This window comes from Mesoplodon mirus (assembly GCF_964341445.2).
Source record: "Mesoplodon mirus genome assembly, chromosome: 6".
Taxonomy (NCBI): Eukaryota; Metazoa; Chordata; class Mammalia; order Artiodactyla; family Ziphiidae; genus Mesoplodon; species Mesoplodon mirus.
Window position 1 is genome coordinate 91990805 of NC_138982.1, and position 26096 is coordinate 92016900.

At 39.4% G+C, this 26096-nt stretch overlaps 1 protein-coding gene across 1 annotated transcript in view; it reads left to right on the forward strand.

The window, feature by feature from the left end:
* The window catches only part of MYH15 (myosin heavy chain 15), a gene marked incomplete at both ends in the record, with an annotated part of 184460 nt that overhangs the window by 107127 nt on the left and 51237 nt on the right, over window positions 1-26096 (forward strand). The window contains 4 exon segments of the mRNA XM_082624363.1: window positions 3073-3108; window positions 3112-3154; window positions 3157-3461; window positions 16962-17088. Of these exon segments, the coding sequence (XP_082480489.1) occupies window positions 3073-3108; window positions 3112-3154; window positions 3157-3461; window positions 16962-17088 (511 nt within the window).

Genomic DNA, 26096 nt, shown 5'->3' on the forward strand with positions numbered 1-26096 from the left:
ATATTTTGAGCCAAATTAGACCAGTCTCACTGCTTTATGGGCAAGCTTTCAGACAATATTAATCTCCAAGTGATTGCCTATCATATTCACCAGACTTCTCTTCAAATGATACTTTATCCAAAAAATGTTCAATTTATCCAAAATACAAATTTTCTTACCCTGATGATTTTAAAAAACTCTCTAAAGTTTCTTTCTTTTTTTTTAATGTCTGAAACATTTATATTAACATATTTCCATACAAATAACCCAAAGAAAGTTTAGTATTAGTTGCTTTTTGTTTGCTTTTTGTTTTTTTATACTGCAGATTCTTATTAGTCATCAATTTTATACACATCAGTGTATACATGTCAATCCCAATTGCCCAATTCATCACACCACCATCCCCACCCTGCCGCGGCTTTCCCCCCTTGGTGTCCGTACGTTTGTTCTCTACCCCTGTGTCTCAACTTCTGCCCTGCAAACTGGTTCATCTGTACCATTTTTCTAGGTTCCACATACATGCATTAATATACGATATTTGTTTTTCTCTTTCTGACTTACTTCACTCTGTATGACAGTCTTTAGATCCATCCACGTCTCAACAAATGACTCAATTTCATTCCTTTTTATGGCTGAGTAATATTCCATTGTATATATATACCACAACTTCTTTATCCTTTTGTTTGTCAGTGGGTATTTAGGTTGCTTTCATGACCTGGCTATTGTAAATAGTGCTGCAATGAACATTGGGATGCATGTGTCTTTTTGAATTATGGTTTTCTCTGGGCATATGCTCAGCAGTGGGAATGCTGGATCATATGGTAATTCTATTTTTAGTTTTTTAAGGAACCTCCATACTGTTCTCCATAGTGGCTGTATCAATTTACATTCCCACCAACAGTGCAAGAGGGTTCCCTTTTCTCCACACCCTCTCCAGCATTTGTTGTTTGTAGATTTTCTGAAGATGCCCATTCTAACTGGTGTGAGGTGATACCTCATTGTAGTTTTGATTTGCATTTCTCTAATAATTAGTGATGTTGAGCAGCTTTTCATGTGCTTCTTGGCCATCTGTATGTTTTCTTTGGAGAAATGTCTATTTAGGTCTTCTGCCCATTTTGGATTGGGTTGTTTGTTTTTTTAATATTGAGCTACATGAGCTGTTTATATATTTTGGAGATTAATCCTCTGTCCAATGATTCATTTGCAAATATTTTCTCCCATTCTGAGGGTTGTCTTTTCATCTTGTTTATGGTTTCCTTTGCTGTGCAAAAGCTTTTAAGTGTCATTAGGTCCCACCTGTTTATTTTTGTGTTTATGTCCATTACTCTAGGAGGTGGATCAAAAAAGATGTTGCTGTGATTTATGTCAAAGAGTGTTCTGCCTATGTTTTCCTCCAAGAGCTTTATAGTATCCAGTCTTACATTTAGGTCTCGAATCCATTCTGAGTTTATTTTTGTGTATGGTGTTAGGGAGTGTTCTAATTTCATTCTTTTACATGTAGCTGTCCAGTTTTCCCAGCACCACTTATTGAAGAGGCTGTCTTTTCTCCTTTGTATATCCTTGCCTCCTTTGTTGTAGATTAGTTGACCATAGGTGTGTGGGTTTATCTCTGGGCTTTCTATCTTGTTCCATTGATCTTTGTTTCTGTTTTTGTGCCAGTACCATATTGTCTTGATTACTGTAGCACTAAAGGTTATTTCTAAAGAAATGTTTCAGAAATGTTTGGTTCAGTGACAGTATTGTTATAAATAAAGGTATTGGATCTCAAGATAACTAATTGGAAGGGGATCACAATTACCTGGATGTGGAAATCATACATTTTTTGGCACCTTCTCTGTCATAACTCATCTACAGATTAGATAGCCTTACTTATTGGGTTGGTCTAGAAATTAGCTTCCTCTCAGCAATCATACTCTTATTTAATGAAATTTTTAATATTCTAAAATAGAAGTTATCCTTTTTTCCCTATACTCTAACCTATGCCTAATTATTTAAGATGATGTTAATGACCATCCTTGTTTTTTAATTTAATTTAATTAAATTAATTAATTTATTTATTTATTTATTTTTAGCTGTGTTGGGTCTTCGTTTCTGTGTGAGGGCTTTCTCTAGTTGCGACGAGCGGGGGCCACTCTTCATCATGGTGCACGGGCCTCTCACTGTCGCGGCCTCTCTTGTTGCAGAGCACAAGCTCCAAACACGCAGGCTCAGTAGTTGTGGCTCACGGGCCTAGTTGCTCCACAGCATGTGGGATCTTCACAGACCAGGGCTTGAACCCACGTCCCCTGCATTGGCAGGCAAATTCTCAACCACTGTGCCACCAGGGAAGCCCACCATCCTTGGTTTTACTGTACTGTCCCACAATGATGCTATCAAGATTTGTCGAGCTCTTTGCCATTACACGGAAAGACTTTTGGGCTCTGAGAGTTCTTATCACTTCTTTTCTTTGTCTTTTAATTCTGTTTCTAATGATATCAGATTACTATGCAATTTAGTAGTCTAATTCCTCCACCAAATTAAACTTATTTGTTATTTCAATTTTCCTGCTACCTTAAGTCACCTACAGGCTAAGAAACCAAGTAACCAGGTTTGTCAGAATTGTGTATAAAATTAAATTGATGCTTATGAGTTAGCTGCTTGAACTCAGAGGTATTTAGTCTATTAATCAGATTTTTGCCGAAGTTTCCAATAGTTGAGGTTGTCAGGTAAGCAAATTCCAGATAAATGAGGTATTGTATATAACATTCATCATGTTATTTTTTTAAATAAGCTCTCTTTAAAGTGATTCTTTGTTATATGAAAAATATTTTCTATTTCTTTGGAAAGTGCTCTTTATTAAAATTTCCTCTTCATGTATATAGTATAAGGAGGTTGCTTATCATCAAGGCCTGGGAAATTGGGAGGAATTACAAATTTTAATTCTGCTCTTGGTACTGGTTTGGATCAAATCACTTAATTTCTCTGTATTCTATCTTCTTTAACTATAAAATGAGAACCAAAAGTGTTAGTTGTGAGAAAAAAAATACAGTAGAGCTCTTGAATATAAAATATGCTACAAGTGCTTAGTAAAATCAAAATTATTTATTGCTACAGACTCAGATACAGGTTTTGAAAGACAAACTGGAAACTTAAAGGACCACTCGAGCCAAGGTAGAAAGGGAGAGAACTGACCTCACCGAGAGCTGGAAGATCTGAATGAGGGGCTGGAGGAGACAGGAGGGGCCAGTTTGGCTCAGCTGGAAATAACTAAGAAACAAGAAACAAAATTCCAGAAGCTCTGCCGAGACATGGAAGAGTCCACACCGCACTTTGAGGCAACCTCTGTCTCTTTGAAAAAGAGGCACGGAGACAGCCTGGCTGAGCTGGAGAGCCAGGTAGAAAATCTACAACAGGTCGAGCAGACACTGGAAAAAGACAAGAGTGACCTGCAGCTCAAAGTGAATGATGTCCTGACCCATGTTGAGCAGATGACCAGAGTTAAGGTAAGGAACATTGCCAAGCCCTCCTTGAGGATTTAGGACATGGAAGTAGGCAGAGGAGGGGAAGGAAAAGGAAGCTAAAGCAAATTGGTGACTCAAAGTATTTGCTAGTGGAGGCTAGAGATTTTCAGATTGGCTAGATCAGGTCTAATCTCAGTGATTGTTAAACTCACATGACCATCTCCTGAAGGTACCCTGACAGTGGTTTCTGGTTTCATTGGAATTCCAGTCCATGTTCCTTGTGGGTCTCTCTAGTGATGATGTAGTAAGTAGGCTGGACAAGTGAAACCACTAGCTCATGAGTGGTGCTTCTCTCTTGAAGGATGGCTTTGAGTTGGGAGCATTCCACGGCGGGGCTCAGGTACTTTGAGTCCTTCTGAACAAATGGCGGCACAAATAGCTTTGTGGGGAGGAGAGAACTTTTTCTCCTTCATGTCCTCTGGCATCTCTTTAACGAGCCAACACTAGGAGAAACTTTATCACATGTTCTTTCTTCACTGAGCCCATTAATCTCTACACTGCCAACTCTCATCTAGAATGACTAGTATCAGATCACAGGTAAGAGCTGCCTTACCTCCTGGCAGTTGAGAGGAGCCTTGCTTGAGATCACACAGAGCAAGTAGCTGGTGCCAAATTGTCCTTGTGAGCAGAGTTTATAGTCATCCAGGAAAGACGAACCAACAATAAAGCTTGATCTTTGTGGATGGTGGCCAGAAAAATGTAGAATTTCTTCAGATACTGAGTGACTCCTGAAACGTTTAGCATTAATTTCCTTTAAAGACCATGTTGAGTAGGAACACAACTACCCTGCTTTTCCTTCTCTTTCTTTCTTTCCACTGTCCCTGCCAACCCACCTCCAATTATCTTAAAATATAAATCTAGTGAGGACTTAGGACCTCTCTTCCTCCGTCTCTTCTGTATTCTGCATTTTGTATCGATTCTGTCCTCAACTCAAATATTCTCACTCCTTGCCCTTGTCGGCTTCATCTTCTTTTGTCAGCCCAAGTGAGCCCTGGAAGACCTCACTCTCTTCATACTCTTTGCCTCTCATTCATCCTCAGGAACTCTTCTGTTTCTGTATATTTTAGTAGGAAGTCATAAAATCATAAAACTGTTGATAGGTTCACCATAGATCCATACTAATTAGGTGTGAATTTTATACTTTCCAACTTCCTGTAGAATTTCATTGCTGCTCAGAAGTTCTTTGTTCTTCTAACTCACTTTGTTTTATTTTAGAAGAGAAACAGACCTCTAACCCTGCCTTTCTGAATCCTTCCTTTTAATAAATGTTAACATCTTACTGATAAGGTTAAGACCATTAATTATAACTTCTCTCTTCACCTTATAAGTTATTCACTCATCCATTTATTTCCTTCTTGTTCCAAAGAATAAAATATTCTTCCATATGGGCATTATTCACCCACTGCAAAAAACAAAAAAGACTTTTCCATACTAAGAATGGTATTTTGAGAAAAAAGCAAAGTCTGTCCATATCTGTCTTAATCTGACTCCTTGACCAAAAAGTAATGTTCTGTTTATCTATTGATATGTAACAAATCACTCCAAAACCTTAGAGTTAAAACAGTAATTTATTATTCTCTCTCTTGGTTCTGGGGGTTGACAGGCTTATCGCAGATGGCTGTTCAGACTGGAATCATCCGAAGGTTTACTCATTTGGGTGTCTGGCTCCTGGGCTGGGATAGCTAGACAGTTGGGGGCTGGCTGGAAATCTCTCTTTTTGTGTGACCTCTCCATGTAGCTAACTTGGGTTTCCTCATAGCATGGCAGGCACAGGGGAGTTGGACTTATTACGTGGCAATTCAGGGCAATAAAAGCAAATATTCCAAGAGACCAAAGGGGCAAAGACTCTTGTGAGGAAGGCTTACAATACAGTGGAGTGATTCTGTGTGACTCCTAACAGTGATGAGTCACAGGGGTAAGGTCTACACATGGCTGCAAATACTAGAGACTTTGGCTCCCTGGAGGGCCATCTTTGGAGACTAGTTCCCACAAATTGGTGTATACCTCACTACCTCCTACTCCTTTAACCCCTGCAATTTCTTTTATTTCCTCTGATTATCTTTAAAGTATTTTCTTTTTTTTAACATCTTTATTGGAGTGTAATTGCTTTACAATGGTGTGTTAGTTTCTGCTTTATAACAAAGTGAATCAATTATACATATAAATATATCCCCATATCTCCTCCCTCTTGCATCTCCCTCCCACCCTCCCTATCCCACCCCTCTAGGTGGTCATAAAGCACTGAGCTGATATCCCTGTGCTATGAGGCTGCTTCTCACTACCTATCTGTTTTACATTTGGTAGTACATATAAGTCTATGCCACTCTCTCACTTCGTCCCAGCTTACTCTTCCCCCTCCCCGTGTCCTCAAGTCCATTCTCTATGTCTGCATCTTTATTCCTGTCCTGCCTCTAGGGTCTTCAGAACAATTTATTTATTTATTTAGATTCCATATATATGTGTTAGCATACCGTATTTATTTTTCTCTTTCTCACTTACTTCACTCTGTATGACAGTCTCTAAGTCCATCCACCTCACTACAAATAACTCAATTTCATTTCTTTTTATGGCTGAGTAATATTCCATTGTATATATGTGCCACATATCCTTTATCAACTCATCTGTCGATGGACACCTAGTTTCCTTCCATGTCCTGGCTATTGTAAATAGAGCTGCAATGAACATTGTGGTACATGACTCTTTTTGAATTATGGTTTTCTCAGGGTATATGACCAGTAGTGGGATTGCTGGGTCATATGGTAGTTCTATTTTTAGTTTTTTAAGGAACCTCCATACTGTTCTCCATAGTGGCTGTATCAATTTACATTCCCACCAACAGTGCAAGAAGGTTCCCTTTTCTCCACACCCTCTCCAGCTTTTATTGTTTGTAGATTTTTTAATGATGGCCATTCAGACCGGCATGAGGTGATACCTCATTGTGGTTTTGATTTGCATTCTCTAATAATTAGTGATGTTGAGCACCCTTTCATGTGTTTGTTGGCAATCTGTATATCTTTTTGGAGAAATGTCTATTTAGCTTTTCTGCCCATTTTTGGATTAAGTTGTTTGTTTTTTGATACTGAGTTGCATGAGCTGCTTGTATATTTTGGAGATTAATCCTTTGTCAGTTGCTTCATTTGCAAATATTTTCTCCCATTCTGAGGGTGGTCTTTTTGTCTTGTTTATGGTTTCCTTTGCTGTGCAAAAGCTTTTAAGTTTCATTAGGTCCCATTTGTTTATTTTTGTTTTTATTTCCATTTCTCTAGGAGATGGGTCAGAAAGGATCTTGCTTTGATTTATGTCATAGAGTGTTCTGCCTCTGTTTTCCTCTAAGAGTTTTTATAGTGTCTGGCCTTACATTTAGGTCTTTAATGCATTTTGAGCTTATTTTTGTGTATGGTGTTAGGGAGTGTTCTAATTTCATTCTTTACATGTAGCTGTCCAGTTTTCCCAGCACCACTTACTGAAGAGGCTGTCTTTTCTCCATTGTATATTCTTGCCTCCTTTATCAAAAATAAGGTGACCATATGTGCATGTGTTTATCTCTGGGCTTTCTATCCTGCTCCATTGATCTATATTTCTGTTTCTGTGCCAGTACCATACTGTCTTGATTACTGTAGCTTTGTAGTAAAGTCTGAAGTCAGGGAGTCTATTCCTTCAGCTCTGGTTTTCTTTCTCAAGATTGCTTTGGCTGTTCAGGGTCTTTTGTGTTTCCATGCAAGCTGTGAAATTTTTTGTTCTAGTTCTGTGAAAAATTTCATTGGTACTTTGATAGGGATTGCACTGAATCTGTAGATTGCTTTGGTAGTACATCATTTTCACAATGTTGATTCTTCCAAGCCAAGAACATGGTATATCTCTCCATCTGTTTGTATCATCTTTCATTTCTTTCATCAGTGTCTTATAGTTTTCTGCATACAGGTCTTTTGTCTCCTTAGGTAGGTTTATTCCTAGGTATTTTAATCTTTTTGTTGCAATGGTAAATGGGAGTGATTCCTTAATTTCTCTTTCAGATTTTTCATCATTAGTGTATAGGAATGCAAGAATTTCTGTGCATTAATTTTGTATCCTGCTACTTTACCAAATTAATTGATTAGCTCTAGTAGTTTTGTCGTAGTATCTTTAGGATTCTCTATGCATAGTATTATTTTGTCTGCAAATAGTGACAGCTTTACTTCTTCTTTTCCGATTTGGATTCCTTTTATTTCTTTTCCTTCTCTGATTGCTGTGGCTAAAGCTTTCAAAACTATTTTGAATAATAGTGGTGAGAGTGGACAACCTTGTCTTGTTCCTTATCTTAGAGGAAATGGTTTCAGTATTTCATCATTGAGAACAATGTTGCCTGTGGGTTGGTCATATATGGCCTTTATTATATTGAGGTAAGTTCCCTCTATGCCTACTTTCTGGAGGGTTTTTATCATAAATGGGTGTTGAATTTTGTTGAAAGCTTTCTCTGCATCTCTTGAGATTATCATATGGTTTTTATCCTTCAATTTGTTAATATGGTGTATCACATTGATTGATTTGCATATATTGAAGAATCCTTGCATTCCTGGAATAAACCCCACTTGATTATGGTATATGATCCTTTTAATGTGCTGTTGGATTCTGTTTGCTACTATTTTGTTGAGGAGTTTTGCATCTATATTCATCAGTGATATTGGCCTGTATTTTTCTTTCTTTGTGACATCTTTGTCTGGTTTGGTATCAGGGTGATGGTGGCCTCGTAGAATGAGTTTGGGAGTGTTCCTCCCTCTGCTATATTTTGGAAGAGTTTGAGAAGGGTAGGTGTTAGCTCTTCTCTAAATGTTTGATAGAATTCGCCTGTGAAGCCATCTGGTCCTGGGCTTTTGTTTGTTGGAAGATTTTTAATCACAGTTTCAATCTCAGTCCTTGTGATTGGTCTGTTCATATTTTCTATTTCTTCCTAGTTCAGTCTCGGAAGATTGTGCTTTCCTAAGAATTTGTCCATTTCTTCCAGGTTGTCCATTTTGTTGGCATATAGATGCTTGTAGTAATCTCTCATGACTCTTTGTATTTCTTCAGTGTCAGTTGTTACTTCTCCTTTTCCATTTCTAATTCTATTGATTTGAGTCTTCTCCCTTTTTTTCTTGATGAGTCTGTCTAATGGTTTACCAATTTTGTTTATCTTCTCAAAGAACCAGCTTTTAGTTTTATTGATCTTTGCTATCATTTCCTTCATTTCTTTTTCATTTATTTCTGACCTGAACTTTATGATTTCCTTCCTTCTGCCAACTTTGGGGTTTTTTGGTTCCTGTTTCTCTAATTGCTTTAGGTGTAAGTTTAAGTTGTTTATTTGAGATGTTTCTTGTTTCTTGAGATAGGATTGTATTGCTATAAAATTCTCTCTTAGAACTGCTTTTGCTGCATCCCATAGGTTTTGTGTCGTTATGTTTTCATTGTCAATTGTTGCTAGGTATTTTTTGATTTCCTCTTTTATTTCTTCACTGATCTCTTGGTTATTAAGTAGTGTATTGTTTAGCCTCCATGTGTTTGTAATTTTTACATATTTTTTCCTGTAATTGATATCTAGTCTCATAGCATTGTGGTCAGAAAAGATACTTGATATGATTTCAATTTTCTTAAATCTACCAAGGCTTGATTTGTGACCCAAGATATGATCTATCCTGGAGAATGTTCCATGAGCACTTGAGAAGAAAGTGTGTTCTGTTGTTTTGGATGGAATGTCCTTTAACTATCAATTATGTCCATATTGTTTAATGTATCATTTCTAGCTCGTGTTTCCTTATTTATTTTCATTTTGGATGATCTGTCCATTGGTGAAAGTGGGGTGTTAAAGTCCCCTACTATGATTGTGTTACTGTTGATTTCTCCTTTTATGGCTGTTAGTATTTGCCTTATGCATTGAGATGCTCCTGTGTTGTGTGAATAAATATTTACAATTCTTTATCTTCTTCTTGGATTGATCCATTGATTTTATGTAGTGTCCTTCTTTGTCTCTTGTAATAGTCTTTGTTTTAAAGTCTATTTTGTCTGATATGAGAATTGCTACTCCAGCTTTCTTTTGATTTCCATTTGCATGGAATATCTTTTTCCATCCCCTTACTTTCTGTCTGTATGTGTCTCTAGGTCTGAAGTGGGTGTCTTGTAGACAGCATATATATGGGCCTTGTTTTTGTATCCATTCTGCCAGTCTGTGTCTCTTGGTTGGGGTATTTAATCCATTTACATTTAAGGTAATTATTGATATGTATTTTCCTATTACCATTTTCTTATTTAGTTTGGGTTTGTTTTTGTAGGTCTTTTTCTTCTCTTGTGTTTCCCCACCTAGAGAAGTTCCCTTAGCATTTGTTTTAAAGCTGGTTTGGTGGTGCTGAATTCTCTTAACTTTCCTTTGTCTGTAAAGGTTTTAATTTCTCTTTCAAATCTGAATGAGATTCTTGCTGGGTAGAGTAATCTTGGTTGTAGTTTCTTCCCTTTCATCACTTTAAATATGTCCTGCCTCCCTTCTGGCTTGCAGAGTTTCTGCTGAAAAATCAGCTGTTAACCTTATGGGGATTCCCTTGTATGTTATTTGTTGCTTTTCCCTTCTTGCTTTTAATATTTTTTCTTTGTATTTAATTTTTGATAGTTTGATTAATATGTGTCTTGGCATGTTTCACCTTGCATTTATCCTGTATGGGACTCTCTGTGCTTCCTGGACTTGATTGAGTATTTCCTTTACCATATTAGGGAAGTTTTCAACTCTAACCTCTTCAAATATTTTCTCACTCCCTTTCTTTTTCTCTTCTTCTGGGACCCCTATAATTCAAATGTTGGTGCATTTAATGTCGTCTCAGAGGTCTCTAAGACCATCCTCAATTCTTTTCATTCTTTTTTCTTTATTCTGCTCTGCAGTAGTTATTTCAGCTATTTTATCTTCCAGGTCAGTTATCCATTCTTCTGCCTCAGTTATTCTGCTATTGATTCCTTCTAGAGAATTTTTAATTTCCTTTTTTGTGTTGTTCATCATTGTTTGTTTCCTCTTTAGTTCTTCTAGTTCCTTGTTAAACGTTTCATTCTATCTGTCCATTCTGTTGCCAAGATTTTGGATCATCTTTACTATGACTACTCTGAATTCTTTTTCAGGTAGACTGCTATTTCCTCTTCATTTGTTTGGTCTGGTGGGTTTTTACCTTGCTCCTTCATCTGCTGTGTGTTTCTCTGTCTTCTCATTTTGCTTAACTTACTATGTTTGGGGTCTCCTTTACACAGGCTGCAGGTTCGTAGTTCCTGTTGTTTTTGGTGTCTGCCCCCAGTGGGTAAGGTTGATTCAGTGGGTTGTTTAAGCTTCCTGGTGGAGGGAACTGGTGCCTGTGTTCTGGTGGATGAGGCTGTGTCTTGTCTTTCTGGTGTTCAGGACCACGTCCGGTGGTGTGTTTTGGAATTTCTGTGATCTTATTATGATTTTAGGCAGCCTCTCTGCTAATGGGTGGAGTTGTGTTCCTGTGTTGCTAGTTGTTTGGCATAGGGTGTTCAGCACTGTAGCTTGCTGGTTGTTGAATGGAGCTGGGTCTTAGCGTTGAGGCAGAGGTCTCTGGGAGAGCTTTTGCCATTTTATATTACGTGGAGCCAGGAGGACTCTGGTGGACCAATGTCCTGAACTCAGCTCTACCACCTCAGAGGCACAGGGCTGGCACCTGGCCAGAGCACCAGGACCCTGTCAGCCACATGGCTCAGAAGAAAAGGGAAAAAAGAAAGAAAGAAAGAAGGAAAGAAAGAAAGAAAGAAAGAAAGAAAGAAAGAATATAAATAAAAATAATTACAGTTATTAAAATAAAACCTAAAAAAGTATTAAATATAAAAAAAGTAAAGTTTAAAAAAAAGAAAAAAGAAAAAAGGAAGAGAGCAAGAAAACCAAAAAACAAATCCACCAATGATAACAAGTGCTAAAATCTTTATTAAAAAAAAAAAAAGTACATACAGAATCCTAGGACAAATGTTAAAAGCAAAGCTACACAGACAAAATCACACAAGGAAGCATACACATAGACACTCAGAGAAAAAAGAAAGAGAAAAAGGAAAAAATATATATCTATGTATTAAAAAAAAGGAAGAGAGCAACCAAATCAATAAAAAATCTACCAGTGATAATAAACTCTAAATACTAAACTAAGATAAACATAAAACCAGAAACCAGTCAGTCGCATACAGCAAACCCCAAGTCTACAGTTGCTCCCGAAGTCCACCGCCTAAATTTTGGGATGATTCGTTGTCTATTCAGGTATTCCACAAATGCAGGGTACATCAAGTTGATTGTGGAGATTTAATCCGCTGCTCCTCAGGCTGCTGGGAGAGATTTCCCTTTCTCTTCTTTGTTCACACAGCTCCTGGGGTTCAGCTTTGGATTGGCCCCATCTCTGTATGTAGGTCGCCTGAGGGAGTGTGTTCTTCACTCAGACAGGACGGGGTTACAGGAGCAGCTGATTCGGGGGCTCTGTCTCGCTCAGGCCGGGGGGTGGGAGGGGTACGGATGCGGGGCGAGCCTGCAGCGGCAGAGGCTGGCATGATGTTGCACCAGTCTGAGGCACCGTGTTTTCTCCCGGGGAAGTCGTCCGTGGATCATGGGACCCTGGCAGTGGTGGGCTGCACAGGCTCCCGGGAGGGGAGGTGTGGATAGTGACCTGTGGTTGCACACAGGCTTCTTGGTGGCGGCAGCAGCAGCCTTAGCATTTCTTGCCCGTCTCTGGGCTCCGCGCTTTTAGCCGCGGCTCGCGCCCGTCTCTGGAGCTCCTGTAAGAGGAACTCCTAATCCCCTCTCCTCGCACACCAGGAAACAAAGAGGGAAGAGAAAGTCTCTTCCCTCTTCATCAGCTCCAGAATTTTTCCCGGACACACTACTGGCTAGCTGTGGTGCACTAGCCCCCTTCAGGCTGTGTTCACGCTGCCAGCCCCTGTCCTCTCCCTGGGATCCAACTGAAGCCAGAGCCTGGGCTCCCAGCCCCCGCCTGCCCTGACTGGTGAGCAGACAAGCCTCTAGGTCTGGTAAGTGCCGGTCGGCACCGATCCTCTGTGTGGGAATCTCCGCGCTTTGCCCTCCGCACGCCTCTTGCTGCGCTCTCCTTCGCGGCTCCGAAGCTTCCCCCCTCTGCCACCCACAGTCTCCGCCCGTGAAGGGGCTTCCTAGTGTGTGGAAACCTTTCCTCCTTCACAGCTCCCTCCCACTGGTGCAGGTCCCGTCCCTATGCTTTTGTCTCTGTTTTTTCTTTTTTCTTTTGCCCTACCCAGGTACGTGGGGAGTTTCTCTCCTTTTAGGAAGTCTGAGGTCCTCTGCCAGCGTTCAGTAGGTGTTCTGTAGGAGTTGTTCCACATGTAGATGTATTTCTGATGTATTTGTGGGGAGAAAGGTGATCTCCACGTCTTACTCCTCCACCATCTTCAAGGTCTCTCTTAATAGTATTTTCTTAATTGGTTCTTTCAAAATTCAGTAATGTCTCCCTTTCCTCAAATTAGCATGTCTAAAACCAAACTTAACCCCTTCTCCTGAAGCTGACATATTTCCTTTGGACATTTTTGTTACCAGCAGCACCCTGTTTCTTCCGTCACCCAGACTCTAAGCCTAGAATTGATTATTTGTTTCCTCTCTGTTCTTGGCTTTCCAATCAATTATTACAGCAGGTCAATTCTGCACTGTCTTGCAATTTTTCATTCCATTCCCACTCACATGTATGACTTTCATTATCTTTTAACTGGACTATTGCAGTAGTTTTCTAAATTATCTTTTTTTTGCTTTTAGTCTTTTTTTCCAATCTATTTTAAATAGTGTCTGTATGAATATTTCGAGAGATGGCTTTATTGAATCATGTCCCTGCTTCAGAGTGAACTCCAAACTTGTGCCCTTCAAGGTACCCTGTGGCTTGTGATCTGACTCCACTTGCCCTTACTACTTTAGATTCTGGTACTTTGTTTCCTGGACCCTCTATTTCAGCCAAATATCCACTTTCCCACCAATATGCCTTTTCCAACTAAATTGTCTCCCTGGAATGCTCAAGTTCAACTTCTCTTATTAAAATTTTATCTGTTTCTTAATTCTTGTAGCACTTTTGGTGTCCCCCTTTACTGCTGCATTGTATGGTCTTTTCACTTTGCTTCAATAGAAGACATCTCTAAGGCAGAAGCTAGGTCTTATTTTACTCATGTTTACTACATGCTTTCCGTAACCTGTACACTCAGTTACTAGCATTAATCTGTTACATATGCCTCTTGGGAATTCTGTGGCTCATAGGTTTAACAATTTGTCCAGGGTCACAAAAATTTTACGGCAGAGCTGGGCCTCAGCTCCAAATCCTGTGTATATCTGTGGGTGACTGCATTCTGCCTTACATATTTGTTGGTGGGATAGAGTGATTCTGTTCACCCTCATAGGCATATACATTATGCTGGACTTTCTCTTGTATTGTTTACTTCATCTTTTCTTGACTTATAATGCCAGAAATGCCAATACTCAGTGGCACAGTGGAAACTGAAGCATTTTTGAAAGTATATTAGGCTGACAGAGAGGCCCAGGGCAATTTAGAAGTTATAGGCAATCTCACAATTATCTTGATTATTTTGAATTCCCATTGGTTCCTGAATTTCTAGGAGGCAGCAGTTTTATGCATCATTTTAAGAGCCAGCTTTAGGATGAGTGTGCATTATTTCATTAACCTTTTCCTTCTTGGTATCAAAATTTAGTGTCTATCTTTAGGCTTAAACTTGAAGTTCTTTTGAAGGTACCACCCCTTTGAATGTTATACCTCTATACAGGCCACCTTTAGATGAACAATCTCATGGTCTTTTGCAGATCCTGCTTATGAGAATACTTTTTCAATTGAAAACACTATACCAGTGTAAACAATGCCCATGGATAACTACCATTTGAAGCAGTGCCTAAGGGCAAGTGTCTTTGCTGTGTGCCCAGTGGCTGCCTACTCTGCAGATGTGCTTAGCCAGCTTCTCTTGAAAACTGGGAATTCTCTGGCTCCTTTGCTTGCCATATCCACAACGCTGACTAAGTTGTCTTATAGAGATCTGTATTCTTTTACCCTCAGCAAACAGGTATGTAGCAGAGCACACTCATGGCCACAAGCAGAATTGGCATTTCTCCCATCTGGCTGTGTTCCTCTTGGCCCCAGTTCATGGGTCATTTATTATTGGAGAGAACATAAAATAAAGATGGTTCACAGAGTCATCATATTTTTATCCAGTTACTTCTGGGACCCAGGATTCATGACAATTTGAGCCAACTAGGACGTTAAGTCAATTAATCCTTAACATTTCCTTTGTTGTTATGTCATACAATGGATGCTTAGGAATCTAGTATCTAGTGCCCGACTTTTTTTTTTTTTTTTTTTTTTTTGCATCTGCACAGGCAATTATCAGTTCAAATCCTAAACCCAGTGCATACTAGCTGTGTGAATTTGGGCAAGGTATTTAGCCTCTCTAACTCTGTTTTCTCATTTATAAAACAGAGGCAATCTGAGTTCTTGAGGAATATTGTGAGGAAAACAGCAAGTGTGCCAACTTTGACTATCAAATTACTTTCAGAAGTGGGAGCAAACATATTCAACATTCGAAATATTAGAAATTACAGACTATCTAAAAACTGTTACCTGTGTCACTACTATAGCTTCTAGTAGCAAATGGAGAATGTGGGTAATTGAGTGTGGCTGACATTTGCTATCAGTGCTCTAAACTACGTGATGCTGATGGCATTGTAGAGAGAGCTGATCATTGAATCTTTGCCAGCTCTGGTTTCATAACCACCACCAAGCGTGGGTGTGCTATGGAACATTTGAGAATAGAACTATTCCTTGTCAGGCTCCAAATGGGCAGGCAGCTGATTTGCCTCTTCCCTTGTTTGCTACTCAGTGGATAATATCCCAAGTCAGTTAAAAAAAAAAAACAAATTTGGGGGTTGGGGTTTATAAGGAAAGCTTGAAGGTGACTTCTAAGTAAACTGTGGTGGGTATGTTGGCCAACCTCTCACCAAAGTCTGCAGTACTTTGAGTGTCCTAGACATTTATTAAGTGCCTATTTTGTGTCAAGCACTACATTTGGCCTTGGGAATATAAGATGTAATCTAGGAGTCTTTCATAAAGAGTTTAAAATAGTCATTAGGGTAAGCTTAAAGAGAACAGTCTTCAACAGAGCATAGGCTCCAGCAGAAGAGCTCCAATATTTGCTGATTCAGAAGTTTCCCAGAGGACCAAACCTGGTCTCATCTTTGAAATGTTTTTGGTCCTTGGCCATTGCTATATCATAAAAATTACTTTAACATTGAAACTATTAGACTCACTACCAGGTTTCACAGTTTTCACTATTTTCTTGGAATGCCATTGGTGTGATCCTTTCTTTGTTGTTGTTGTCCCTCCCCCTTCTTTCCCTCCCCCTCTCCCTCCTCTTCCTTCTTTTTCCATAGTACTATTTCTTTATAGAGACGAAAGTCTCATGGGGCTGTTTTATGAATTGTGATTTAAAACATGTAAAGAACAAAACACAAAAACAGCTATGTGAAATCTACAGAACTGTGGTTCTGTAGTACCACCCGTGTCATTTTATGACTTCTGACCATATTAATAATGAGACTGCAAATTATAGCTAGGTAAAGAGGATAGCACCATCTTACATTTGGCAGCTCTTCGTCCTGAAAATATTGGGTTTCATAGTCATTGGCATTGGTTTCCAGAGTGTGGCAAGAGTCTGATGATTAGATTGGTTACTTAAACCAGGTAGAAGTGCAAAGGCCACATGGCATATCCATTTCTTCAAACATGAACAGCCAATTCTGAGAAGTTAGAGTTTAGGATTGAAATGTTAACTCAACAGGGTAATCAGGAGCCTGCAGCCTTAGTGATCGGGAGGGTCCAGTTGTTTTGACAGTTTAAATTTCTGTTATTGTGCTACTGCAGCTCAGATCCATCTGCTTTCTCCTATCCTTCTTGGTCAGCCCTTTGGATTTCCTTCCTTCCTCCTCCATCCCTTCTCATCTTCCCTTTCCCTTCCCTCTGAGCCTACCCCCTTGTTAACTGAGCTCCTAATATGCGCTAGACACAACTCAAGGCACTGGAGGCATAATCTGTGATTAGATGGAATCTCTACCCTCATGAAACATATTCTAGCAGGAAACAAAGATGGTTAAATATATAATACAATGTCAGGAAGTGAATATGTACTTCATCACTGACACGTTTTCTTCTTCAGAAAAGCAATGAATTCTAGAGAGGGTGGGTCCCTGATACCCAAAGAGTCATTTCTCCATTAATACCTATAATCTGAAAAGTTTGGGCCTCTGAGGGGCCCAGACCCTGAGTGTATTGTGCTTTCCTAAATTAGAAGACATGGTTTCCCAATGCTGGCTGTGGCTTTCAGGGCAGAGGAGAGCCCAAGGGTCCCAGGAACCACCCCTCCCCTCCTTCCTTATGCAGTGAATTCAGCATGGTCTCTATAAACCATGTCCAATCTTTCCCTCTCAACTCGTAGGGTAACGCTGAGAAGCTCTGTAGTCTGTATGAGGAGCACTTGAATGAAGCAAATGCAAAACTAGATGAAGTGACTCAGTTGGCAAATGATCTGACAGCACAGAAAACAACGCTATGGAGTGAAAACGGCAAGTAAACTTTCAGTGCTGCTTCACTTATGAGTCTCAATCCTGCAGACTTGTAGAGAGACCACTGAAATGGTGAAACAGTTATTGAGCCTGAGTGGGCATTTAAAAATTCTAGGGGACAAATGAGGCCCTTGATGTTACCTTGTCCACAGACATGCTCTTGTCTGGGAAGGATCACCTCTGTACCACCTTGGGAGTCCCCGCCCAGGTCTCTTCCATGAAGGGGAAATGCAACATGCAGTTGACTGGAGCAACTTTTAAGATCAAAGGATGGTAGGGGCTGTCCACACAGTCTACAAACATGCCTCTTTATCACATCTACCTCATTGAAATAGGCATTTTTCCTAATTTTCAGTAATGAGCCCACACCTCTTTTTTTATATTTAAATTTATTTAATTTTTTTAAAAATTGAAGTATAGGTAATTTACAATGTTGTTTTGCTTTCAAGTGTACAGCAAAGTGATTCGGTTCTACATATATATGTATTCTTTTTCAGATTCTTGTGCATGGTAGGTTATTACAAAATACTGAGTATAGTTCCCTGTGCTATATAGTAGGTCCTTGTTGTTTACCTATTTTATATATAGTAGTGTGTGTATGTTAATCCCAAACTCCTAATTTATGTCCCTCCCCCATCCCTGCTATCCCCTTTGGTAACCATAAGTTTGTTTTCTATGTTTTCTATGTCTGTGAGTCTACTATTTGTTTTGTAAATAAGTTCATTTGTATCATTTTTTAAATTCCACATATAAGTGATATCATATGATATTTGTCTTTCTCTTTCTGACTTACTTCACTTAATATGATAATCTCTAGGTCCATCCATGTTGCTGCAAATGGCATTATTTCATTCTTTTTTATGGCTGAGTAATACTCCATTGTGTGTGTGTGTGTGTGTATGTATACACACATATATATATATATACACACACATCACAGCTTCTTTACCCATTCAGTTGTGGATCGACATTTAGGTTGTTTCCATGTCTTGGCTATTGTAAATAATGCTGCTATGAACATTGGTTTTCTCTAGATATATGGCCAGGAGTGAAATTGCTGGATCATATGGTAATTTTTTTTTTTTTTTTTTGCGGTACAAAGGCCTCTCACTGCTGTGGCCTCTCCCGTTGCGGAGCACAGGCTCCGGACGCACAGGCTCAGTGGCCATGGCTCACGGGCCCAGCCACTCCGCGGCATGTGGGATCCTCCTGGACTGGGGCATGAACCCGCGTCCCCTGCATCAGCAGGTGGACTCTCAACCACTGCGCCACCAGGGAAGCCTGGTAATTCTTTTTTTAGTTTTTCAGACACCTCCATACTGTTCTCCATAGTGGCTGCACCAGTTCACATTCCCACCAACAGTGTAGGAGGGTTCCCTTTTCTGCATACCCTCTCCAGCATGAATTGTTTATCAACTTTTTGATGATGACAGTTCTGACTGGTGTGAGATGCTACCTCATTGTAGTTTTCATTTGCATTTCTCTAATAATTAGTGAAGCTGAGCATCTTTTCATGTGCCTGTTGGCCATCTGTATGTCTTTGGAGAAATGTCTATTTAGGTCTTCTGCCCATTTTTTGATTGGTTGTTGATTTTTTTGATATTAAGCTGTATGAGCTGTTTTGGAAATTAATACCTCGTGGGCTGCATTGTTTGCAAATATTTTCTCCCATTCTGAGAGTTGTCTTTTCCCTCTGTTTCTGGATTCCTTTGCTGTGCAAAAGCTTTTAAGTTTAATTAAGTCCCATTAATTTATTTTTTTTTAATTTCCTTTACCCTAGGAGGCAGATGCAAAAAGATACTTCTGTGATTTATGTCACAGTGTGTTCTGCCTATGTTTTCCTCTAGGAGTTTTATAGTATCCAGTATTACATTTAAGTCTTTAATCAATTTTGAGTTTATTTTTGTATATGGTGTTAGAGAATGTTCTGATTTCATTCTTTTACATGTAGCTGCCCAGTTTTCCCAGCACCACTTCTTGAAGAGACTCTCTTTTCTCCATTGTATATTCTTGCCTTCTTTGTCATACATTAATTGACCATAGTGTGTGTGTTTTTTTCTGGGCTTTCTATCCTGCTTCATTGATCCATATGTCTGTTTTTGTGCCAGTACCATACTGTTTTGATTACTGTAGCTTTGTAGTATAGTCTGAAGTCAAGGAGCATGATTCCTCCAGCCGTGTCCTTCTTTCTCAAAATTGTTTTGGCTATTCAGGGTCTTTTGTGTTTCCATACAAATTAAAACATTTTTTGTTCTAGTTCTGTGAAAAATGACAGTGGTAATTTGATAGGGATCACATTGAATCTGTAGATTGCCTCGGGTAGTATGAACCCACACCTCTTTTTTACACTCAGTAAAAGCCATAGTCTGGGGCTTCCCTGGTGGCGCAGTGGTTGAGAGTCCGCCTGCCGATGCAGGGGACATGGGTTCATGCCCCAGTCTGGGAAGATCCCACATGCCACGGGGCGGCTAGGCCTGTGAGCCATGGCCACTGAGCCTGCATGTCCGGAGCCTGTGCTCCACAATGGGAGAGGCCACAACAGTGAGAGGCCCGTGTACTACAAAAAAAAAACAAAAAAAAAACCCCAAAACCATAGTCTGTACAATGGCCTACAAGGGTCGGATACTTGGGCCCCATTATCTCTCTGACCTCTTCTACTTTCTCTTCTCTCATTCTGCCTTGGTCACTTTGACCTCTTTGCTGTGTTTTGAATATACCATGCACACTCCCACCCTAGAGTCTTGCCCTGACTATTTCCTCTTGCCCTGACTATTTCCTTTCCACCCTATTAATTCAGCAAAGACTTAAAGATGAGGGTTAATCAAATAGATCTGGGAGGAGTCAGGATAGGCCTTGTTGGGAAGGTGACATTTGAGTGCTCTCAACCAGTTTTCTCCATGTGCTTCTATTTTCATAGCATTCAGTAGCTTCAAAGAAGCTACATGCTTGACATAATAAATAAGTTTGTCATGTTTCCACCTCCCAGAATGTAAGCTACACAAGGGCAGGGGTCTCTTTTTTGATCACTGATTTTTGTCATTCATCTAGAACAATGCCTGCCACTTATTGGAGATCCACAAACATTTGATCAATTGAAAGTAGAACAATGTTCCGTTGACTTATTCTTAACTGTCAGCCACTATTGTTAATGAGATCTTTTTCCTATATTTTACATGATGGCAATCTATTTGAGGTTTTTCTTCTTCAGTTTGTCATGAGCTTTTTTGTATCTTGCATACTCAGTCACTTATAAGAATGCTTCATTCACATCCATCAAGTAGATGGACATGGTTACTTCGTCTTGCCCTGTAACTTGCTTATCTGCTATGAACAGCATGTGGCTAGCTGTTTGTCTGTAATTAGAATTATTTTTAGTAATATATTCCCAAAGATAGAAATCCTAGGTCAATGAAAATAAACAATGTGTTCTTGATGCCCAGAGGCACTCACTTTAAAATAAGAGTGAAAACCGTTTATCCTTCTGCCTATGGACACCTCTGTTTCTAGATGTTAATCTAGAGTCAAAGCTAAATTAAAATGAACTGGCAAAATAACAAACCTGGAAATCTAGAAGAGGAAAGAGTTTTGGATTCTAGCAGGGACACTAAGTAGGACTCTTATGCTGGTGACAGGGTGTATCACACTTGGCCTCATTACAAAACCCCCAATTTGATCTTCTGTGCCATTTAGGATGTAGTCTGCATGGGTACTGTGCAGTTCAGAGACTAAGCTGGAGTATACCTTTTTGTCCAGCTCTGAAGGTAGTATTGTATACAAGTTTTTTCATAGGCATTGCCTACCTCTCTACCTATTGGCATTAATTTTCTACTCACTTTTTTGATGAGGCAATTGGTGGGTGAGTGAAATGAAAGTGGATCTGAGATGATAATTCTGCTTAGGATGCAGTACCTTTTGTTTCCTCCTTTATTCTTAGCTTTACCTTTTGGCTTTTGTACAAATTAAATTTTAGGTATATACCTATCCAAACCTCCCCTCCTGTCACTAGGTCTATGCTCCAGATTTTTTGCTGCTTTTTTTGCTACTATCACCAAAGTTTCTTTCTCATGGCCTGGCCTGTCCACTGATTATACTCTGCTTTCAAAGGAGACCAATAGTAAATGTGATCAATTAAGCCATGTTAAGTGGGTCCTAGTTCTATAAAATATGTGATATGTTTGTCTTAACCCCCTAATGCAGGGGTCCCTAACCCTTGGGCTGCAGTCCACAGCCTGTTAGGAACCAGGTTGCACAGCAGGAGGTGAGTGGTGGGCGAGTGAGCGAAGCTTCATCTGCTGCTCCCCATCGCTTCCCATTGCTTGCATTACCACCTGAACCATCCCCCCCGACCCCATTAGTGGAAAAATCATCTTCCATGAAACCAGTCCCTGGTGCAGAAAAGGTTGGGGACTGCTGCCCTAATGGATTGGTATTTCCCCAGAAAACTTTTAAATATGATGTATTACCCAGAGCTTCTCAATTTTGGTCTATGCAACCCCAGCAATTGTCAAGACTCTTTTAGGGGAACTAAGTAAGAGGTTAGAACTATTTCATTCTAATACTAAGGTTCTGTTTACTTTTTAAATTCTTTTGCCACTGTTATTGATGGTGCAAAAGCAATGACGATTAAAACTGCTGGAGCCTTATCACAAGCCGAGGAAGTAGCACCACACTATAGTATTAATCATTGTATTCGCTGGTACATACTCAACAGTTTAAAATAAAAAAAGTCAGTTTTACTTAAGAATGTCTTTAATGAAACAGTAAAAATTAATTATACTACATCTCAACCCCAAGTATATATCTTTTTAATATTCTGTGTGACAAAACAAAAAGTACGCATAAAGCACTTCCATTTCATACTGAAGTAGGATGCGTGATTGTGCAAGTTCTGAGTTGAACTAGCAATCTTTTCAGGAAGAATCATATTTACTTGAAAGAACATTTGACAAACTATGCTTATTCAGACTTAGATATTACAGATATTTTCTCAAAAATGAACAAAGTGAGCCTGTCACTACAAGGAAAACAGCTGACAATATTTGTTGCCAATAATAAAAGTGGAGCTTTTAGGTAAAAATTAGATTTCGGAAAACAGGTAGCTACCATCATAAGCTTGATGGCTCTCAATTCTTGAAGACTTTTCTTTTTTTCTTCCTTTTTTATTGAAATATAGTTGACGTACAATATGATATTAGTTTCAAGTATATAACATAGTGATTCAACATTTATTTATATTTCAAATTGCTCACCACAATAAGTCTAGTAACCATCTGTCACCATACAAAGTTATTTCAGTACCATTGACTATATTCCCTATACTGTACATCATGTCCCCCTGACTTACCTATTTTATAATTAAAATAAGAAGTTTGTACCTCTTAATCCCCTTCACCTGTTTCACTTAACCCTCCCACCACCTTCCCCTCTGGCAACCACCACTTTGCTCTCTGTATCTATGAGTCTGTTTCTGTATTGTTTTGTTTGTTCCTTTTTTTTTAGATTCCACATATTAGTGAAATAATATGGTATTTGTCTTTGTTTTTCTGATTTATTTTATTTAGCATAATACCCTCTAGGCCCATCCATGTTATTTCAAATGACATAATTTCACTATTTTTTATGGCTGAGTAATATTCTATTGCATACACACACACACACACATGCACACTACATCTTCATTATTTATCTATTGAAAGACAACTTAGGTTGCTTCCATGTCTTGGCTATTATAAATAATGATGCTATGGATATAGGGGTGCACATATCTTTTCAAATTAGTGTTATTATTTTCTTCCAGTAAGTATCCAGAAGTGGAACTGATGGATTGTATAAGGTTTTAAATTTTTTTTAAGTTTTTAAGGAACCACCATACTGTTTCCATAGTGGTTGCTCCAATTTACAGTCTCATCAACAGTGCATGAGGGCTCCCTTTTCTCCACATTCTCACCAACACTTGTTATTTGTTGTCTTTTTGATGTATCCATTCTGACAGGTGTGAAGTGATATCTCATTGTGCTTTTGATTTGCATTTCCCTGATGATTAGTGATGTTGAGCATCTTTTCATGTGTCTGTTGGCCATTTGAATGTCTTCCCTGGGGAAAAAAATGTATACTCAGGTCCTCTGCCCATTTTTATTTTTTTATTTTTATTTTTGTATTTTTTATTTTTTTGTTACACGGGCCTCTCACTGTTGTGGCCTCTCCTGCTACGGAGCACAGGCTCCGGACGTGCAGGCCCAGCGGCCATGGCTCACGGGCCCAGCCGCTCCGCGGCATGTGGAATCCTCCCGGACAGGGGCACGAACCCGCGTCCCCTGCATCGGCAGGCGGACTCTCAACCACTGCGCCACCAGGGAAGCCCCCCCTCTACACATTTTTAAATCAGATTTTTTGTTTTGTTGATATTGAGTTGTGTGAATTCTCTGTATATTTTAGATATTAACCCCTTATTGTATATATCATTTACAAATATCTTCTCCCATTCAGTAGGTTGTCTTTTCGTTTTGTGATGGTTTCCTTTGCTGTGCCAAAGCTTTTTAGTTTGATTAGGTCCCATTAGTTTATTTTTACTTTTGTTTCCCTTGCCTGAGGAAAGAGATACAAAAGCATATTGCTGAGACCAGTGTCAAAAAGTAAACAGTCTATGTTTTCTTCTAGGAGTTTTATAGTTTCAGGTCTTACATTTAAGTCTTTAAGTCATTTTGAATTTATTTTTGTGCATGGTGTGAGAAAATAGTCCATTTTGATTCCTTTCATTTAACTTCCAGTTTTCCCAACACCATTTATTGAAGACTGTCTTTTCCCCACTGTATGTTCTTGGCTCCATAGTTATAAATTAACTGCCCATGTAAGTGTGGCTTTATTTCTGGGCTCTCTATTCTGTTCCATCGAACTATATGTCTATTTTTGTACTAGTATCATAAAGTTTTGATTACTGTAGCTTTGTAGCATAGTTTGAAATCAAGGAGTATGATACCTCCAGCTTTGTTCTTTCTCATGATTGCTTTGGCTATTCTGGGTCTTCTGTGGTTCTATACAAATTTTAGGGTTATTTGTTCTAGTTTTGTGAAAAATGCCAAAAACGTATTTTGATAGGGGTTGCATTGAATCTGTAGATTGCTTTGGGTAGGAATATTTTAGCAATACTAATTCTTCCAATCTATGAACATAGAATATCTTTCCATTTACTTGTATCTTCAGTTTCTTTCATCAGTGTCTTATAGTTTTCCAAGTACAGGTCTTTCACCTCCTTGGTTAAATTTAATCCTAGGTATTTTATTCATTTTGATGCAATTGTAAATGGAATTGTTTTCTTCATTTCTCTTTCTGATAGTTTGTTATTAGTGTACAGAAATGTAACTGATTCTGTATATTGATATTGTATCCTGCAAATTTATTGAATTTGTTTATTAGTTCTAATAGTTTTTTGATGGAGTCTTTAGGGTTTTCTATGTATAGTGTCATATCATCTGCAAATAGTGACAGTTTTATTTCTTCCTTTCCAGTTTAGATGTCTTTATCTCTTTTTCTTTTCTGATTGCTATGGCTAGGACTTCCAGTACTGTGTAGAATAAAAGTGGCAAAAATGAATATCCTTGTTTTCTTCCTGATCTTTGAGCCATCTTCACCATTGAGTTTTCACCGTTGAGTATTATGTTAGCTGCGCTTTTGTCATAGATGGCCTTTATTATGTTGAGGTATTTTCCCTCTATATGTTCTCTGTCTCTCTCTGTGTCTTTCTCTCTCTCTCTCTCCTCCTTCTGGGACCTCTATAGCACAAATGTTAGTATGCCTGATGTTGTCCCAGAGGTCCCTTAAACTAATCTCTCTTAAAAAGAGAGATTTCTTTTTTGCTGTTATGATTGGGTGATTTCCAATACCTCATCTTCCAGATTGCTAATCTGTTCTTCGGGATCTTTTAATCTGCTGTTGATTCCCTTAATGTGTTCTCATTTCAGTCATTGTAATCTTCAGTTCTGATTGGTTCTTTTTTATATTTTCTATATTTTTGTTGAAGTTCTCACTGAGTTCACCCCTTCTCCTAAGTTTGGTAAGCATCTTTGTGAGTATTACTTTGAATTCTTTTCTGATAAATTGCTTATCTCCATTTTGTTTAGTTCTTCTTTTGGAGTTTTGTCTTGTTCTTTCATTTGGAAAGTATTCCTTTGTCTCCTTGCTCTGCCTAACTCTTTGTGTTTGTTTCTATGTATTAGGTAGATCAGCTCCATATCCTAGTCTTGAGAGAGTGGCCTTATGTGTGGCACAATTCCCCATGGTCATCAGAGCCAGTTTTTCCCAGGGTTTCCCCTGTTTGGGCTTCATGCACCCTCTTATTGTGGTTGGGCCACAATTGCTGTGGGCACACTGGTGGAGGGGGCTGGCCCCAGACCTGGCTGGCTGCATAGCTTGGTTGTGACTGCTGTAGGTGTGCTGTGGGTGATGCTGATCCCCAAGTGGGAGCTTCTTGGAGGGGCTGCTGATGCTGGCCAAGGTGGCTCACCAGGTTGGATGGGGTAAGAGCCAATTTGGAGGGGTACCAGTGCCGGCTCGTGCCACCTGCCTGATGGAGTGGACATGGGGTGGCTTTTGAGGGGCCTTCCAAGGTGGGTCCTCAAGGGAATGTTGGGGCAGGGTACACTGTGTTAGCTAGGTTGATTGAAAGTAACAGAAATGGTGCCCACCAGTCCTGGGCCAGCCAGCTAGGTGGCAGAAGAGTTAAAAAAATAAAAATAAAAAGGTGCCCACAAGTGCTTCTGCCACTGGATAAAGTTCTGCCAGATCCCTGCCCCTCTAAAACATGTCCTAATATTAGTCAATGAATTTCCTTCTTGTATGACTCAGGTGTTTTGCAAGCTGTTGCCTCTCTATTGGGACCAGGAGCAAGTGAGTTTGTATACAAGCATTGTCTGCAGTTTCCCGCAGTCCTCTGGCTCTCCCGGCCCTAAGCCCCACTGGTTTTCAAAGCCAGACATTACGGAGGCTTGTCTTCCCGGTGCAAGAACCCTGGG